The sequence below is a fragment of the Aphidius gifuensis genome, linkage group LG3 (assembly GCF_014905175.1).
Source record: "Aphidius gifuensis isolate YNYX2018 linkage group LG3, ASM1490517v1, whole genome shotgun sequence".
Classification (NCBI taxonomy): Eukaryota; Metazoa; Arthropoda; class Insecta; order Hymenoptera; family Braconidae; genus Aphidius; species Aphidius gifuensis.
In genome coordinates this window covers 21690909-21712151 of record NC_057790.1, presented here as the reverse complement: position 1 = coordinate 21712151, position 21243 = coordinate 21690909, and the positions used below count along the sequence as shown (strand labels likewise).

At 22.2% G+C, this 21243-nt stretch overlaps 1 protein-coding gene across 7 annotated transcripts; it reads right to left on the bottom strand.

Moving 5' to 3' along the window:
• Window positions 1-325: 325 nt before the first annotated feature.
• Window positions 326-21148, bottom strand: LOC122852778 (diacylglycerol kinase eta). Of its 7 annotated transcripts, none has more exons than XM_044152770.1 (19): window positions 20585-21140; window positions 19692-20349; window positions 19014-19124; window positions 11540-11620; window positions 10045-10249; window positions 9842-9978; window positions 9677-9768; window positions 9473-9603; window positions 9233-9404; window positions 9042-9144; window positions 7852-8942; window positions 5747-6120; window positions 5377-5687; window positions 4453-5309; window positions 4074-4368; window positions 3650-3982; window positions 3414-3509; window positions 3208-3339; window positions 326-2033 (listed from the first exon to the last, which is right to left on the bottom strand). In XM_044152770.1, exons 2-19 carry the CDS (start codon window positions 19887-19889, stop codon window positions 1743-1745), a joined length of 5010 nt encoding a protein of 1669 aa, XP_044008705.1. In that variant the 5' UTR covers window positions 19890-20349; window positions 20585-21140; the 3' UTR covers window positions 326-1742. The 7 variants fall into 7 exon arrangements, with proteins under 7 accessions (XP_044008705.1, XP_044008706.1, XP_044008707.1 ...); XM_044152771.1 differs by having other exon boundaries at window positions 615-2033; window positions 9233-9401; window positions 20585-21143; XM_044152772.1 differs by having other exon boundaries at window positions 615-2033; window positions 5377-5678.
• Window positions 21149-21243: the final 95 nt, after the last annotated feature.

Here is a 21243-nt window from a genome sequence, read left to right as displayed (position 1 = left end):
TATATTCATTAAATACATAAATAATTAAATAAATAAATTACAATTATTATTAGCTAATAACTGTTTCGACTCACTGAGATTTTTTTTTTTTGTTTTCTTTCATACTAAAATTAGATTTTTCTTTTCAAATCTAATTTTTATTTATGACTAATAACAAGTGACAATAACGATTATACCAATTTTTTTTTTTCTTCAAATTTAAACAAGCGATTGCTTCATTATTTTAGAATATTAGCTTCAATCATCTTAAATTATTATTATTTTTTTTTTTCAAGTGTTACACTCAATTACAAAAAAAAAAAAGTTTATTAATAATTAATTAGTGTTGTTATTTTTTTCGTTTTTTTTTTTTTTTTTTCTTAAAAAATATTACAACTAGAGTTTTGTAACAATTTGTGTTTTTTTTTTTTTGCAGAAGATTCAAAATCTTTTGACTTGATCACTTGAAAAGTTTATCCTAGAATAAGTATATTGAAAAGGCAAATAAGTGTTGTAGATGTAAAGGCATTGTAAAATAGTTCTCCAAAAGAAAAAGGAAAAAAAAAATAATAGTTATTATTATTTACTTTTCATTTGTGATATTATATATTTCTATTTTTTTAATATTGTTGGTTAATTATTTATTTTGTCTTTCATTAAAAAAGCTCTTGATAATTGCATTTTTTTAAATATTCGTGTCTTGTTTTTTAATTTGAAAAAAAAATACGAGTGTTAGACGAATTTTGAGTCCCATATCTTCTTAAATTCGTTTAAAATTTACAATTGTACTGGGTTTTATTTGAAAATAATTAAAAGAAAAATTGATAAAAGAAAAAGAAGAAAAAGAAGAAGATTGAAAAGAAAGTTATGGATATTTTGGATTAATAATTATTTCGTCATTGACAAAAATAAGGACACTTGAAAAATGAGAAATTCATAATGCCAAATATTTAAAAGAAAATAATAAAAAATAAATAATTAATCAAGTACTTGCACAATATTAAACATTAATTAATTTAAAAATACATAATTAGTGGAAAGATTTGTTTTTATCTTCATTGCTTTTTGATAAATTAATTAGATATTATTAAAAAAACTAATTAAATAATTGTATACATTGTAATTGATAAACAATTTGAGCTTAAACACCAAACGATATTAATTAATAATTAACAATAAATTTTATTTTTTTCGTTGTTACTTATTATTTTTTATCAAATTACGTTGATAAAAATATACCAAGAAATTACACCACTCAACTTGTGAATTTAAATTAAATAAAAATCTTATTTTTATAATAAAAATTGTCTTGCAATATTTAAATAAATAAAAAATTTATTTATAATTTAAATAATTATTTTTAAAAAATTTAAAAATTAATATAAATAATTCAAATAAATAAATAAATAAATGTTAAATTCGAAACTAGTATTTTTTAAAATTATCATAGGAAGCATAGTAAAAATTTTTTAACAATTAAGTATGGAGCAAAGATTTTTTTTTGTTTTTTTTTTTGTTTTTGAGATTCAACAATTAACTTTTTTTTTTTGATATTTTTTACGTCAATAATAATAATACTGTTGTGCTACTCAAGCAAGATTTCTTTTTTTTTCTTTTCGATTAATAAAATAATAATAAAATCCTACTTGAGTTAGTTTTTTCTTTGTTTAAATAATAATAATAATTATTATTATTAATTTTCATTTGTTTTGTACGCCTGTACGCTTTAACACAGCCCGCAATTAAAACTCCAGTTGAATAAATTAATTATTTAAATCATGAATTGCCTGTAGAATACGTTTGACATGTCCAACTTTAACAATACCAAGTTCTTTTAAATCACGTCGTGCAAGTGTTAATAATTCTTTTCCTCGTATATCATGTGATATAAATTGATCAGTATATTCTCCAAGTTGAAGATTTTCCAACCAAGAGCAAACATCTTGAACATTCCATGTTGTAGCTTGTTCATGTGCAAGATGATTACCAGTACCACCTCCAGATCGACGAAACTTCAACCAGAATAAACCACGATGACGAGTTTTTTTATCATTCTGTTAAACAAATAAATTTATTATAATTTTATTATTATTATTATTAATTTATTCATCAATAAATTATCATTCCAAATTGTTTTTTTAAATTAATATTGGACTTGGAGCAGTTACTAATTCATAGACATGCTCTTTAATTATTTATTTATTATCATTTTTTTCTTTTACTGTGTTTGATAAGAATATTTTTTTGATATCATATTTTGTTTTTGTTTATTTTCTTTTTTATTTAAAATAATGTATAGTTTATTTCGAATAAAAAAGAAAAATTCTGCGTGTGTTTCTATTATCAACAAGCTGGACATTAATTTTTAGCTTTTTTTTTTTTTGTATTTGGTCGATTTGGATAATACCCTTGTAGCATTAATAATAATTTTTTATTTAACAACAAACGATAGGATTTATTTAAAAGAGGATAACAGTAACAATAACAAACACGCTTGGTGACATCAAAAAATGATGAGGTTGCATACAGCGTGCTAGTTATAAAATAAAAATAAGCAATAAATAATTTTGGATATATTGGGGCTCTAAAAACCTAGTTATCTATATATTTATTATTATTTTTTTATTATTATTATAGTTTATTTTGTTTATAAATATAAATCTATTTGCTACAAAGCATTCTGATTTTAAGAGCGATTTATTACCGGCAGTAGGATTATCCAATAAACCAAGGCACAGTTGTATTTAACGAAATAGTCAAATGATGAAAATGAAAATTAATTTAAAAAAATGTTAATTCATTAATTTAATTTAATTATAGAAAAAAAAGGGTGGAGTAAAACGGCCACCTTAGGTTACAATAAATTAAATAATTATTTATTTTTTTTTATCAAGGTGTTGGACAATGTTCAACAGCATGTTCAAGTAAATGCTTTTTTTATTTAAAAATTTAAAATTTGTTTACTATGTTTTTCACGATATCAAAAATTGTAAAAATGAGGTTTTTTTGTTTTTCATTTATTTATTTCTTACCTCACGAATAATCAAGTTCAAGTGGCCGTTTTTTTCGCAACCCATTTTTTGTTTTTCCCTATTTTATTTATTTTTTAATATCTAGCTGTTGTAAAATTTTAAAAGTACATATTATGAATAATGAAATAAAATTTCCCTACTTGATTTTTAATTTAATAATTAATTGATATTTAAAATATATTTGAGATAATATTACCTGATCTTCTGATGGAATATTTTGCAGATAAACCATTCCTGTTCCACTTTCATCAAAAATACATTTGCGTAATTCTTGTTCCATTTGAGCGAGTGATTGTGATAATTTATTTTCCAAATCTTCACGTAGTCTCTGTTTAAATTACAACATATTATAATAACAATTTAAATGATAAATAAAATAATAAATAAGAATATGCGACTAACAAGATTGTGAGCTTTGTCGCGTAATAATTCACATGATTCTTCATAAAGTTGCCTGGCGTTTGTCACGACTTCTGTAACGACCGGTCGCAAACTTGGCTAAAAAAAAAATGATTAATCAAAGAAAATAAATAAATAAATAAATAAAAAATAGGAATAATGATTTAAATTAAAAACATTTAAATAACCATGCAATTTGGTAAATGAAAGAGTAGATTTTTAAAGTTTTTTTATCTTACTCCTTCAAGAATCTTTCCGTCTGGATGAACTTTTTCAAGGCTCAATGCTGTTCTGTCAGCTATTTGATATAAATCAGGCTCAATACTTGGATGGGATATTATTAATAATTTAACCCATTTAACAAGTGTTGTTACAACTTCAATAAAACTAATTAAAATTGTCAATTCTTCATCATATAATTGTATTGATTTACTTTCAATGTTAAAAGATGAACGTGATTGTAATGTATTGCTCATTGTTGATGTTGATTGTGATACTGTTGTTGATGCATTATTATTACTATTATGATTTTTTTGTTTTTCTTCCCATGTTTTTAATGATGATTCAAGTGCCTACATATAAATAATAATTATTAATAATATTAGTTTAATCTAATAGATATACTAATTGCAAAAATTAATTAATTTTTAAAAAAATACTAACTCTATTTCTGTAAAGCATTTGCATACGATTTTTATGTATTATTCTTATTATTCCTGGTGGTTGAACCCATGCTTCACCATCAACTTGTATTGGTACACCCTCATCACCAAGTATATTTATTTGTACTGATTGACATTGTGCTATTCTATGATGTTGTAAATTAATTAAACGTGATGCAGCCATTTGTACTGAACCAAATACAGCAACAACTTCTAATATTCTATCATCAAATGATGGTGCTAAAAATAAATCACCTTCTTTTGTTCCACCCCAAAAATTAGTACCACCCATAAAACTGTAGAAAAATTTTAAATAATTATTATAGATAGATTAATAAAATAATAATTGTATTCTTTTTTTTTTTTTCTTTTCTTCTTACCTTGGAATATTTAAAACAACAATTCCTTGTAATGATGGTAATGGTATTCTTTGTCCATCACATTCTAATTGTACTCTTTGTTCAAGATTTTTATATGTTTTTTGTAGCCATTGTTTTGAACCAAGTACACCATACCACATATAATTTTTAGCTCTTGATCTACATTTTTCTGGATGTTCTTCTCTTTTTTGATGAAAATCTAAACTTATTTTAGCATCAATACCAATACCAAAATAATTATTCATAACACAACGTTCAAAATAGCCCTCAGTTAATGTTTCATCTGGATCCATTAATGGTGATACTGCAGCACATAATGCATCAGCATTTGCTAATAATGCTTGACTTATTAAACCACCAGCACCACTAACATTTGGCCACATTGGTAATTGTACAAGTGGATTTATAATTGGTAATTTTTTAATTTCTTCTGTTTTATCAACAGATTTTGTACGATCATGTTTAAGACTCATTGATGAACCACCAAAACGTGCTGCTGTTGCTGCAAGTGATACAACTTCAGATGCTTTTAATAAACTTCCACTACTAATACGTCTTGTTGCTTGTGGTGAAAAACCAATATCTGGTAATTCAACACTTAGTTTTTCCATACTACAAACACTATCACGACGATTTAATAAATTATTATCATCATCATCATTATTATTATTATTTATTGAACTTTTCATTGACATTGATGGACTTGGTGGATCAACAATGACACTTATTGCTGGTGGAAATTTTGATGCTGTTAATTTATCATTTAATTTATCAGTATCTGATGTTACATTGAAGCAACAAACTGGACTTAATAATGAACTTTTACAATTAGCCATTTGATAATCAGTATCAATTGTCTATGAAAATAGAATTAATTATTATATAACTTGCATTTTTATATAGGTATATATGTGTGTTACTTACATTTGGTGTTAATGATGTTAAATATCTTGATGGTCTTTTAAATGAACGTCTTGCAATATCATTACCCTCAACAAATTTTGCTAATGAACAATATTTTTTTGGTTTATCTGTACGATCATTTTCAACGCATTCTCTAACTGAATCATATTTTTCACTTAACATTGTACTTATTAAATCTGGTCCCAATGAACTTAAATCTTCAACAATACTTTCTGAATTTTGTAATTCTGAATTTTCCGGTGAATCAATATGTCCAATTTCTGAGCATTCTGATTGTTTTGTTGAATCAAGAATATCACTGTCTATGTGTCCTGAAAAGTGTTAGAAAAATTATCTGATTCTTTTGAAAAATTAATTATTTTTAACTTACCAATTTCACTTTCACTATGTTTAATAGTATAACTTTTTGAATCTAATGTATCAGAATTAAGACTATCTGAACTGACAATACTGTTACTACAGCTACTTCTTGATACTTCAGTTTTAGTTGCATTATCTGTTCGATGAATAAATCCAGCTGATATATTACCATAATTGCTAGAATCTGAATCTGGTGATATCATTGCATCTTGTACAGTTGTATCATCTGTTTGTGATGTTGTTGTATCTAATGTTGAACTTGTTATTGTAACTTGAATATTATTTGTTGATTCATTTTCACTTTTTTCAGAATATTTATTATTTTCAGTTATTGTTAATTGTTGACATGATGAATCATCAATTGAATTTGAAAAACTAAAAACCCTGAAATAATAATTATTATAAAAATATTAATAATTTTTTTTTTTTTATTTTTAGTAGAAAATTCATATCTATAATAAGCAAAAGAAAAATAAAAAAAGTATAAATATGTGCATTGTTCAAACAAAGACCTTGATACTATATTTACACTTTTTTTTAATAACTTTTTTTTTTAATTTCTTTTATTCACGATATGAAATATAGGTCGTGACTACTGTGAAAATATTTTTTTTATTTTTTCTGTTCTTTACAAGAGAAAGAAAAAAAAAAAAAAATGATACATTTTTAAAACATTGATTTTTAGATAACACGTGAAACTGGTCATTGTAAATTAATTTAAAATTATTAATATGAATGTTTATGTTAACAATAATCTACCTAACAAACAAGTATTAGTTTTTTTTTTAAGACATCTAACAAAATGAAATAAAAAAAAAATCACTACTCTCTGTTTAAAAACACATTATTGAAATTAGCTTGAGGGGATTGATAACAATCTGATAGCCAAATAAAATGAAATAGAAAAAAAAAAAAAAATCATCAAAAAAGTATATTAATAAACTCTTTAAATAAAAAAATAAAAAATAATCTATTTTTTATTTTTTTTCAAAGACATTGTGCCACGTTGTTCAAAAGAAGAAAAAAAAATGATGAAGATATTATTATTAATCATTGCATTTTCTACTATTCTCGTAAGTATTAATTATTAATATTTTAATTTAATTAATTCATGATATTAATAAATGATAACAATAATTAAAATAGTTGACAGGTTGTGGCCAAGATGCAACATGTAAAAAGCCAAAGATTTATCAAGATGGAATAAATAAATGTACAATAGAAGCACCTGGTAATTAAACTATACATTAAATTAAAAATCATTATTAATATAATTTTTTTTTTTGTTTATTTATACTAATAAGATTTTGGCGTATTACCACATTTGGTAGCAAAAAGTTTATGTTTGCATAGACAACTACAAACAGTAAGTAAATATTTAAAAATTAAATTAAATTCTCTAGAGAGTTTGAAGAAAATTTAATTATCTTAAAATATTAATAAAACTTTTTTATTTAAAAAATTAAATTACATTTGTCAAATACTTTTATGTATTTACTCGAAATTTTTATGATTTTTTTAGTTAGTTATTTGCATGAGAAATTAATAACACCAAAGCACATAATTAAATTAAAAAGAGAATATATATTAAAACTAATTTTAATTAAAAGAAAATTCATTTTAACTTTTAGTTTTTAAACAATGATTTTTAAGATTTATAACTTTAAATAATTCAAGGCTATTTTTAAGTTGTTATTATTAGTATAAAATTAAAAGTTTTATTACATTTAAATATTATTAAAAGTGTTATTAAATTTAACTTTGCATAAATAATATATTGTTTTTCAATTAAAGATGCCAAGAGGACGTATTGATGGTATTAGACTTGGAAAATTTTATCAAAAATATATAAAAAATGATAAATCATTTAGAATTGTTGAACGTTCAATGAGATTATGCCTGGGTATAGGTAAATTATAAATAAAAATAATAATTTTTTAATAATATTATAATGTAATTAATAATAATATTTCAACAGCTCAACTTGAATCAACAGGAATTTCAGAATTTAGAAAATTTCATTTGTGTATACAAGGACAAGATAAATTAAATGATATTATAGAAAAAGAATTATGTGAATAGAAAATTTAAATTAAAAAAATATTTAATAATTACTCATGTGGCATATTGTTGGAACTATTTCTTCGGCTATCAGCAAAACCATCTGGTGCTGGTAATGTAAGCATATCATCAGCTTGTGAATCTCTTCGTAAATCTGGCATTGGACTTAATGACATTAAATTTGGCGTTGGACTTGGACATGGTGATGCATCATTATTAAAATTCATTGATGTACCAATAATTGGTAATAAAAATGCATTACTATTACTTTTATTCATACGATAATTACTATAATTATCATTATATTTTTTATTTTCATATAAATTAATTTTATCAATATCTTCAGTCATTGTTGGTGATGTTGTTGTCGTTGTTGTTGTTAATTTATTTGTTGTTGTTGTTGTTGTTATATTTTTTTGTTCATCAATAAATGTTTCAGTATGTTCAACAAGTTGTCTTATTGCACGTTTTAAACTATTTGCACGTGTTAATATAACATCTTTTTCAATAATAATACTTTTATTTTTTTGTAATTTTTTAAAATTAGTCATATCTTTTTCTGGTTTTTCAAGTACACTTTTTTCAATTTCACCAGTTGATGGAAATGTTGATGATCTTGATAAATTATTTGATATTTTTTCAATATCTTTATCAATTTTTAATATATTTTTATCAATATTATTATTATTATTTAATGTTTCAAGTAAACAATCAAGTTTTTGTTCAATAATTTGACATTTTTCACTTAACACTTGATCACCAATATTTAAACTTGCTTCTAATATTCTTGATGCAAAATCTTTAACAGTATCATGTAATACTTTTGCTGTTGATATTATTATTGTATCTTGATCTGATTGTATTAAATTTGTTAAATGTGATATAACATTATTTTCATATTGTTGTACCATTGATATATTTAATATTGTTTCATTTTGATTTGATGATATTTTATGACATGGTAATGTTATACTACGTTGAAATGTCATAATACTCCATCTATCTAACATTTTTGTTCCAGCTTTTTCATATTTTTCAAGTAATTGAGGTAAATGTGTATCATCATCACAAGATGAACCCCATCCAAGTATTCTTGCCAAATCATTACCAGTACCCAATGGTAATACACCAACTTGACATTGTTTCTATAAATAAATTTAAATATTAGAAAAAAAAAAACAAATAAACTCTTTACATTAAAAACAATACACAAAGATTTTTTTGTTTTTTTTAAAATTACTTACGTGCATTCCTAATCGATCAATTTCAGAAAGTACCCAACCAACAGATCCATCACCACTACATACAAGTATTCTAAATGGATCAAAGTGCCTGAATAATCTAAGCCTATTATAAAAAAAAAAAAAAAATTTAATTTGCATTATTACCAGTCATTTTAATAATAATTAAAACAATTTCTTCAAATAATATTTACCCTGGTCCAGGACCACCTTTTATAAGATCAAATACTTGTGCTGGATTTAATAATTGTTTAAATCTTCTTAAAAATTTAACACCTTGATTATCACCTGATTTACTATTGACAAATACTAATAATGGACTACAGCTAGTTGGTCTAACTGCTTCCCATGCTTCATCACTACCTGCTAAAATTTTAAATAACAATATTAATTTTTATTATAATTGATGTAATTAAATTGTTAATTTAAATTACCAATACTGTGTAGTGCTGTTGGTGGTACAACACTAAGTTTTGCTGGTCCCAATGGACATACTGGATTTAATGATGGTCTACATGCTGTATGAATTGTAACTCTACACCATAAACATCTCCAATCTTGAAATCTATTTGTTGCAAATTTAATATAATAAATAACAAAATAAAATAATTAACAAATGATTATTAATAAATATATACCTCAAAACTGATCCACATGTTTTATCACAAACAATACATTTTGATGATACTGGTAAATTACCTTCCAACCATTGATGAGGCATTTGAATATTCTATAATTATTATATTATTCATTATTAATATTATCATAATTAATTTAAAGATATTTAATTAATCAATTCTTACTCCATCTTGATCTTCAATAATATCTTTTCCAATTGATGCAAGTGTTGTCCATTTACAATTATTAATTGCTTTTGGACTACATCTTTTATGAACTTTATATTTACATACTTCACAACTTAATCCATGTGATGTAACTCCTGTTAAAATATTATATTATTATTGTCATTGTTTATTTAAATTAAATATAAATTTAAATGAATTACCATATAGAGCATCACGACAAACATTACAATATGTTGGTCTTGCATGACTTGTTGCATACCAATGATGATTACCACCTAAAAATTCAGCAGTACCAGGTTCACCCTGGGCTCTACCATCACCAGCAGTTCTTAATACACTCAACCAGTCTTCCATGTCTTGTCTACTTTCACCACAAAGTACCAATGATCTAAATGGTGTTATGACCTTCAACAATAACATTTATTCCAAAAATTTTTATACAATATTACGTAAAAAAACAACAACAACAACAACATTTTTTTATTTAAATGTCAAAATATCATAATCATATAACCTCAAATAATATTTACATAATTTTTTTAGTTTTGTACATTGATGATGATGATGATGATGGTGTTGTTATTTTTTTGGCAAAACAATTTTTTTTTTTTCATTTATTATTACTGTATGTTTACCTTGAATCTATTTTTTTTTTTTGATGACATTTGGTTTGTTTTTAGTTATTGAATTTATTTTATATATTAATTGTTTCATGACAATTAAATTGATTAAATTATTTGTTGTTTTATAATAAATTGAAAAAATAAATAGACTAAAATGAAGTTTATAAAAAGTAAATAAAAATAAATTGAGTTAAAGTTGAACAACTCATTTGGTATGTGTCACTGGCTCTTGCAAATTGCAATGTTTACTACACATACAGATACATCATGACAATTTATATATTCGTAAATGATAATACACATGGTCATGACATCATGACAATATAATGTGCTCAAATATACTTCCCAAGTGTACACAAGTGTCCTGTTAACTATCCCTGACATAGTTCGAAATCAAGTTTTGAATAAATAAACCAAATGATAAATTAAAAATTTTTTATAATTAGTTTAAAAAAATTAAACTATAAACTCTAAATTAAATATTTGAAATTTTATTTATAACTCTAATTGTATTTATCAATTTTTTAAAATGTAATTTCAATTATTTATTTAGTTGAGAAAAAAAAAATTTAATAAAGCACAATATTGTATGGTTTATTTATTTTTTAAAAATATTATTTAATAATATGATTTATGAGATAAATTAAATTGAAGAAATTTATTGTTGTTTGAATTTTCATAGCAACAAGATTTTTTTATCATTTATAAAAAAATAATAATGATAATAGAAATGTAATTTTGATAAAATGAGTTGGAAATTGTAAATGGAGAAAAACTTAAGAGTCTCGTGGGAATTTTCCAAGGGATGATACAACTGATCTTTTTTTTTTACTTTTTTTTTCCTTGGATTGTTAAAAATACATTTACTCTATGTAATATTGTGAATAAGCAAAACGAAATATCATGTTTTTTGAATGAAAATTAGAAAACTTTTTTATGCCTTTTTTTTTTGTTGAAATTTTGTGTTATACAAACTTACAATTCCCTAATGTATATTATCAATCTTAATATTTACCTACCCTAAATAACGTAAATTGATTAAGTTATTTTTGTATGTATAAATTTTACTCACTTGAAAACTATGATTTGCGATTTTAGTACTACATTCAGCAAGTGTCAAATCAGTTAATTCAATTTCATCAAAAATTTGATCCTAGAACATAAAAAATATTAATTTATTAATTAAATAAAATTTATTTTTTAGTAAATATTATATACACTGGCTAATAAAAATAATAAATTTATTATTAGTCCAAAGATATTTTATTTAATTATATTTCGAAATTTTAATTAGACCAATTTAAAAAAAATTTCGAATAGCACGAAAACCCTTTAGCGAAATATTTCTACCAGAGTAAAATTTAAAATTTAAATTAAAAAAAAAAAAATTCAATCAAAGTTTTAATTAAATTTATTTAATTGAATTTTTTTAAAATAATTATTCTTTTTTTTTTTTTCATCCACGAGAGAAAAAAAAAACAAAGTTTCAATGATGAATATAATAATCTCCAGGGTCTAAAGCTAGATAAAATAGAAAAAAAAAATCCACATGAGAGACGTCATACGGAAGAAACATAACACCATGTAAAATGCTGTTTATTATTATTTATTTCTTTTTTTTTTTTTTTTTCTTTCACAAACAAGAGGGCAAAGTATCACGCAATAATAAAATCGAAGCAATAACGTTAATGGAATTTTCTTGTTATGGTACTAAACACAAAAAAGCTAAAAATAAAAAAATAGATGAATTATATAAATTGAATTTATACAATAGATAATTGAATTGAAAAAAATTAAAAATATCGACATTGTCAATGGGGCTATATATAAATTTATAAAAAATATCAGAATAATTTTCATTTAATAATTTTTATCCAGTGCTAAGTTCATATGAATATTCAATGAAATAAGTCCAAAATATTCTCATTAATATTTGCACAGTATTCCCAATGAAACGACAGAAATATAATTTTATTTAAAAAAAAAAAAAAATATATAGAATATTTATTATTATCATGGTATATTATTGTTATTTGTTTTTTTTTTTTTTTGTTGCGAAATTACAACCCCTCGGAATCTACTGTGGTGATTGATCGTTTACAACAGAGGTCAGATCCTCATCTCAAATTTTTTTATTTATTATTTTTCTTCCTTATTTTTATTATATTTTTTTTTTCACAAACATTTCCTTGAAGTAAACAAATGGTTGATGAAAGCCAATTTTACAACAGGTTCTTGAAGGTAAATTAATGATGTAATTTATCTGCGCATCAAGTTTATGTTAAATATATTTTTATACATGAAAAAAAAAAAATAATATAATTTATTTTATGACAGTAATTTATTGTCATAAATTTTTGTTTTTCTTTTTGATAAAATAGAAAGATATTAATATTTTTTTTGTTGTAAAATAAAACAAGTTATATATTTATGAAATATAAAAAATATTAATTTAGAAATTGCGAATGATATATAAAATTGAAAAATATAAAAAAAAAATAATATTATTTTCTTGTTCAACAAGGGATAAAATTTTATAAGTAAAATCAAACAATCGTTTTTACTTTTTTTTTTTTTTTATTATTAAGTTGGTAAAAGTTTTACGAAAATTTTTATTTCATTCTTAGCTACAAAAGTGTATACACATACAAAAGTGTAGAAAAGTAGAAAATGAGTATTGTATAACTTGTTTGAAACGTGCGGTTAAGAAAAAAAAAAAAAAATAAATTGAGATTATACGTTTATTCAACCCTTGAGAAAAGAAAAAGTCAAGTTTTTTTTTATTTTTTTATTCACAACGGGTTATGTTATTATCGTGTAATTGCTTGAATCAAGTGAAATGATATATTGAATTGTTGTGAATTTAGCTGAATTCTTTAACTAGTCTTGAGTTGAAAAAAAAACATAAATAAATAAATAAATAAACCATAATGGAGCTATGAAAATATGAAAAGGTCAGTGGCCAAAATATTAAAAAAAACAATATTCAACTCACGAGCATACTCATATAAAACTAGTCAAATAAATTTTAACAAAAACAACAAAAAAATGTGAACCATAAATCGTAGCTCTCATGACAAAGAATATTTTTTCCATTTTTTTTTATTAACTCAAGAAGAAGGAAAAAAAAAAAAGAAATAAAAATGTATATGAAAACATTCGTGAAAGTTTTATCAAATCCTAAGATAAATATAAAAATTCCTTGGAAAAATACTTGAAAATTTATAGCTTTATTTACCCTCACGAATAACATGTGTTTAATAATCTTTATTATTTATTTTTTTCTCACAAGATGATTGAAACTTATTGATAATTTAATATATTAACATGGGGGTGATTAATTTTTCGTGTTATTTTTTTATTTATCTAAATAAATTAAAAGTAATTATTTTTTTATTGAAATAATATTTTAATTAATTTATTTTATTTTTAAATAAAAAAATTTATAATAATTTTTACAGATAAAATATGTTATTTGTAAATTTATTATTGTGTCTGACTAAATCAACTTTGTACTACTTTTTATTATTTTTAAATATACAAAATTTCGCAAGAATAAAATCATAATTATATTGTCAATTTTATTATTATTTTGAAATAAATTTTTTGCTCAATTTATCAAGTTGAATAGCCAATGTAAATGACATCAAAGGTCATTGGAAAAGTTTTGGAATCAATTTAGGTATATGTTAACTCTCAAAGAAAAAAAAAATAAATATATGTAAACTGGGCTTTGACGTTCCAATTGAAATACAAATGGGTTTTTTTCTTTTTGAATATTTTATATCTATCGGTTAAATTATGCATAAACATCATTTTTTTTCTTTACATAAATACATGTATATTGAAAAAATATATAATGATCTAGTTTGTTGAAACTTGAAAGTTTATCGAAAGGTCATAGTTCGTCATGAGAATATATTTTGACATCACACAGTTTAGGAGTTTCTATAGTTTTTCTCAAGAGAATTTAACATCCCCCGAGTGAAAATTGATGAGTTTCCATTTTCCAATAATAATTATTAATATTAGTAATGCAGTGTCTGAGAAATTACAAAGAATTCTTGTGAAAATATTTGTTCATACAACTCCGTGATTACTCCGTACATAAATATTAATATGTTTTCTCCGTATTACTCCGGACTAATTTGAAAAAAATCTAAAATCATTTGACTGATGAATTCAAAAGTTTAATTATTTTAATTATTCAAGCGTTATTTATTTATTTATTTTTTGTTTTAAAAGACTTTGTAATGTGAAATTATTAACTAAAAACAAAAAAAAAATCAGATGAAATATTTTTCCCCTGATTTTATATTTTAAAATAATAAATTTTCAACAAAGAATTCAACTCTTTTTCAAACTTGAAAGTCTTAAATTTTTTTGAAATTATAAACACGGATAGTTTTTTTCTTATTTTGTCTTTCAAAAGTTTAAATGAACATCCTTAAAAAATACATGTGCTTGTTCTTACCTAAATCTATATGTCATATAAAATCGAAAATATTATTTTTATTATTATAAATCATACATTGTATAGTGATATGGTAATAATATTTTTAATTTTATATGACATATAATTATTACTAATAATTATTATCATATAAATCGAATGAAATTTTTTAACTTGTATTTATATTGCATCTAGATTATAATCGTTTGATATTTACTCCACAGGGACGTAAAGTAATAAACTATTTTAGTATATGATGACGAGGGTTGTATCATGTCTTACCAGGGCGTTGACTTTTTCCACTGTCGATGAAAATATAACGTATAAAATCCCTTCTTTATTGAGGATCACAAAGGATTTTTTATTTTTTTTATTTCTTTATTTTCAAATATGCCACAAGAATATTAACTAGATATTTCAAATAATTTTACAACCCTCATATATGAAATTGGAAAATTGTTTCAAAGCTATTTATTATATTTTTATTTTTATAAATTGAATATTGAAATTTTAAATATTCAATAGTAAAAAAAAGAAACATAATTTATTAAAATTAGTTTATCATGGATAAAAATATAAAAAAATAAATTCATAAATAATCATATCGATTTATCAAGTGTTGTCCTATTTTATATATATCAAAAACACCAAAGTGTACACTTGTTTCTGAACAATATCTTTATAATAAAGTTAAAAGATAAAATAATAAAAAAAAAAAAAAAGATCACGTTTCAAGTCACCGTTACTGTGAGATTTGTTTGAAAAGCTTTTAAATATATAGTGCGCTTTTATTACAAAGCACAATATAAATTTCAAACAATGTCAACTTGATTGATCATCAAGTGTTACTCATACACCGATATATTAAAAATAAATAAATTTTATATATATTAATAATTAAATTACTCACCATTTAATTAATCATGCTGGATAAAATAAAAAGCTCGTTCAACGATATGTTATCTTTTTTTTCGAAATATATTTTAATGCGTAAAATTTAAAAACTATATTTTTTATTTTTAAATATTATTACTACGTTATAGTGTATATATGATTGTCAATAATTTAATTTATATATTGCTTAGTTTCACACTTGAGAAAAAATTAAATTGATCGATAAATCAATCGAAATATTATAACGGAAATTAAAATTATCTATATACAGTAAAATATTATATGAAAAAAAAATTCTTTTACAGGTATATTATTAATTAAATTGAATATTATTATTATAGCGTTTAAATGACAATAATTAATATATTAAATATACAATAATATTGTATTTATTTGGGTCATGATTTTCCCGTGTTTGACCCAGACTCGCGCTCTAATACGTAAACTACACAGTGCGCACTCGCGTGACCCTTTTGATCATCATTTGAATTGCGTTTAAAACCAATGCAAGTTTATATTTTGAAGTCATTACACTCGATTGCTCATATAATTTCAAAAAAAATAATTAAAATAAATAAATTAATACAATATTTTAGATGAATTTTTTAAAACCTAAATTAATAAATATATATTTTTTTGTTTACAAATAAATAATATAATTAAGAAAAAAAATAAAATAAATATTAAATAATAATTTAAATTATTAATTAAATAATTTTTAATAATTTAATATTTATAAATGGATAAATTCGTTGTAATTTTATATATGAAAAAAATAAATATAAATGAAAAAAAAAAAATTTATCGTAATATTGAAATAGTGATAAGCCACTACGACTGTAATGTCGTGTGGTTTCTTTGAAACTGACAGAAAACGTTATAAACGTGTCAGGACGTGCGCTCGTCTGGTTCTTCCGGTTTTCCCTATTTTTGCGCTGACGCTGAAATGGTTTAATATATATTTTCTCTTTATCTTTATCTTTCTCACTTGATTTTTCTCTCTTTATTTTATCTTTCTGACAATTTTAGCTTGTATATATATTGCTTTATATTTTTTGTCCTAGTTGGTTATAGATGATAATAATAATAATGATAATGATAAGGGTAAAAAAGGAGTGAGCAAATCGAGCAAGAGGGTGGTTGAGGTAGATGCTTGTACAGTGGTAGTATATATAGAGGAAAGTGGAAGACTAATATGAGCCTATCAAAATTCATTTGAAGCATCTCTTCTCCAATAACCTGAATATTTAGCTTAATTTCTCTCTATAGTTGTACATAATTAATAAAAAAAAAAAAATATAAATATTCCAATTTTAATTGTTAAATTAATATTTGTCGTTGAATTTTAATATTTATCTTGATTTAAATACAAAAATAAAAAAAAACTGTTAATTTAGCATTTAACAAAAAGAAAACAATTGTTTAAATTTTAATATATAATTAACAATTAAAATTTGTTAATTAAAAATGTAAATAAAATGTTAAATACTGAGTTAACATTTTTAAAATATTAATTCAATATTTTTCTTGAATATTAATTTGAAATTTTTTTTTTAATGTTGATTATTGTAACAATTTTTTGGGTAATAAAATTTTTAATTATTGCTAAATGTTAAATTGACATCTTAAAAAGACACTAGACCTATTTTGACATTTAAAAAATGTCAAATTTTATATTTATCATCGACTTACGTTCATGTCTGACTAAATCAACTTTATACTACTTTTTGTTCTTACATAGCCCTGCTCGATAAACACGATATTTTTTAATTACAAAAAAGTTCATTATTACTAAAATAATATTTTTTATTTACCTCAATATACTATCTACGCATTTTACAGAAAATAAATAAAAAAAAAAGGATAAAAACAAATAACACAAAATCTTTTCTCGGTATATTTTTTTTCTACCCTCGTTATGTTTTTGTATACACTCATAAATCTTGACTTTTAAAATTATTGTTATACAATACATTTATAAAAATTGCATCTTGAACTTTTACCATTTTTTTTTTTCATTATAAAAAAATTATTACATTTTATTTCCCCAGTGTTTAAAGAAAAACTATATATACAACAAAAAAAAAAAAACGAAAAAATAAAAAACTAAATATCAATCATATTTTTCTTTTTTGATAAATTAAAATTCAGTTGATTGATTTTATAGATATTTGAACTTTTGAACTTTGATATTTGGTAGAAATTTTTTAATAAACATCTAAAAAAACACCGACCGAATTCGGTATTTTATATAATTATAATATTTGACCTTTATTTTATTTTTATAATTGAATGACATAGACTTGATGAATATTGATTATATGCTATTTATTTAACGACAATAGTATGAAATGTATTGTTGTATTTGACAATATTATATTTATTATTAGTTTGTTTAACGTAATAATATATTGTCTAAAATAATATATAGTAGACATGCGCGTTTATCACATTTTAATCGATATAGGCGCGTGGAAAATATATGGACCAATTTTTTTTTTATTTATTTTTATCAGTGAGATAGAAATAGTTTCGATCATTGCGGCCTACATAAATGATGGAATATTTAAAACAAAAAAAAAACAACATCCATTAATCAAATGCGATAATTTTTTTAATATTCCTTGTGCATCATTTTTATTATTATTTTTTTTTTTTCATTTTATCCTGGCAATATATATGTATATGGGGATTGACTGGATAAGCTAGAGAGCTTACTGAAGCTTTTCTTGTTTTTACCAAGATTTATTATCTACAATAGTAATAATGGAATATATTTGTATAACTGTGTTTGATACTATTGACCCTAATTTATTTTTATATATGAAAATTTAATATTATTATTGTTAGATTCATTATGATTTTGTTGGGAATAATTTTAGATTTTTCTTTTCCTTTTTTTTTTGCGAGAAAAGGAGGAAATCTGTGTGACTAAAACGGGTATAAAAAAAAATATAGATAAAGCTAACGTGAAACTTGTCACGATCAATGTGTCTTTGTTGTTGTTCTTGTGGTTTTTTATTTTTTTTTATTTATAAAAAAGGAGTCTGCGCGTCTTTTTAAATATTTATATACTCAAATACCAACTTATATTTAACTTTTGAAATGGCAAATAATAAATTCTTGATGAATTTTAATATTAAAAATTTATTTACATTGAAATAATAATTTTTTTTAATATGTTTTTTTTTTTTTTTACCTTGGAATCCTTGGCATAGTATAACGTACGATCTTTCAATTTGAAATATCTTCGTCGCCATCGTTGAAATGACCATGTTTGTTTCATCAAAAAACCCTCTTTCCAGCAAATCTATTAAATTATTATATGAGCTTTTTAAAAATCAAATTTTTCTTACAAAAAAAAAAAAACAATTTATATTTTAATTAAAATTTTATAATTGCTTATAATTTATTATACGACAAAAAATAAATTTTATAAAATATATTTTTTGCTTAGTAAGGCAGCTTGATATATGATAACAATGATAATTATTTCTAAAAAAATTTTTTAACAAATTTTTTTTGTTTTTTAATTTAATTAAAAATAATTTAAAAATAAATGTCTATTTTTTTTTTTCATATATTTCATGCTGATTAAGGCAACATGATATGAGTTTTTTAAAAAAAATTTCAAATGTAATTTTATCTATAATTTTATCAAAATTAAATTAAATTTTTTTTTTTTTTTTGATAATAATGATAAAAAAACTAATTTGATTATAAAAAATATAAATAAAATTTTAATAAGAATCTTATCTGCAAGCTCCCAATTTTTATTGACAAAAAAATATAAAAAAAAATTTAAAAAGCTTTTTTTTTATTATAACAAGTCAGCTTATTTTAAATATAATAATAATATAATTATTTAAATACTAACTGCATTTTTGATGGCACGATTTGTATTTAGTTTACGATGAAAGCTTCGTGCTGGTTCAGTTTCCGTTTCACTGCCTGAGCTTTCAGCATTGTCACCTTTATTTTTGTCAATAATAGCCATGTTTGTATTATCAATATGACCACTCACAACTGACCGTAAATCATGCTTTTGTTGTTTTTTATTTTTCTTCATTTCCATCGTTAATTGTACTACTGTCAAGTTTATTTTTATTTATTTATTTATTTATATTTTTCTCAAGTTCTTGACAGTTGAAATGAGTGAGTGTCAAGAAAGTCTTGATGTTACTATTATTATTGCTATCTCATTACAACTTTTTTTTCTCTGCATTATTCTACATTTTATAACAAATGCAATAATACTTTTTATATATAATTTTTTTCTCTCAGTACTTGTTTGTTATTATTCATTTAATGATAATTAATTTTATTAAAAAATTTTTTTACTTTTTCATTATTTATTTATTATTATCTAGTTAATCCATGAGTATTATTAATTTAATTATACAATTTTGATTATTCCTCATTTTTTAAATAGCTGTTATCATTTTTTATTTCCCGCTCGTTCATGGCGTTTCCTTGGTTACGAATAAATTTACCACGATATGATAACAGCCAAAATTTTACATGTAGATTAATGCCTGTTGACATTAAAAAAAAATACAGTTATGATAAAAATTAATTATAGCATTTATTTTTACTAAATAATCAATAAAAAAAAATATTATGTTATTTTATAAAAAAATTAACAGTAAATTAAATTAATTTTTTTATCATAATTAATTTTTTTTTAAATCATAATAATAATATTAATTGAATAATTTATAAAAATTAATAAATTTTAACATTTATTTATACATGGATAAAAATACAAACCTTAATTTATTTTTCCTCCACACTATGACCTTGTTAAATCACATAAATTTTATATATTAATTAACATTTAAATTTAATTAGAGAAAAAAAAAAAAAACACTTAATATTTGTTTACAAATAGAATATAATAATTATATATTAAAAAATTGATTATTTAATTGAGCAATTGCAAAATGCTTTAAATTTATTTTTATTTATTAAAAAAGAGAAGAAAAAAAAATATAAATAAACAATCAAATAAATATTTTTTTGATGTATGTTGTATTCTTTTGTTCATTGTTCACTAATAATTGAAATATCTTCAACACCTCCTCCATTTATCAATGTTAACACAAAAACCAATTGTAATAATCTCAATAATGGTTGTCACGTTGTCTCGACACTCAAGCACAATCAGTGACATACTTTTGATGCTTTGAATATTTTACTCTTTTTTTTTTTTTTTTTATTTATATTTACATTTTTTTTATTTTTAGTTAAGATATATTGAGTTTTTAACAAGCTTTGGTAGTGTAACATCATCAGACGTAACCATGGATTTACCATAACGCTCCTGCGCAATGTTCAACATCCAATTTTTTATTTTTTTTCTTTCTCTCATATAATCAACAATTATTTTTTTTATATTTTAATATAATTGTACATAAACAAATAGCTTT

Coding starts and splice junctions, on each gene's coding strand:
- LOC122852778 (XM_044152770.1), bottom strand. CDS start 19,889: ATGGAAATGAAGAAAAATAAAAAACAACAAAAGCATGATTTACGGTCA. Junction 9,604..9,676: donor ACATGTGGATCAGTTTTGAG/GTATATATTTAT, acceptor TGCAACAAATAG/ATTTCAAGATTGGAGATGTT. Junction 3,983..4,073: donor AAATGCTTTACAGAAATAGA/GTTAGTATTTTT, acceptor ATTTATATGTAG/GCACTTGAATCATCATTAAA.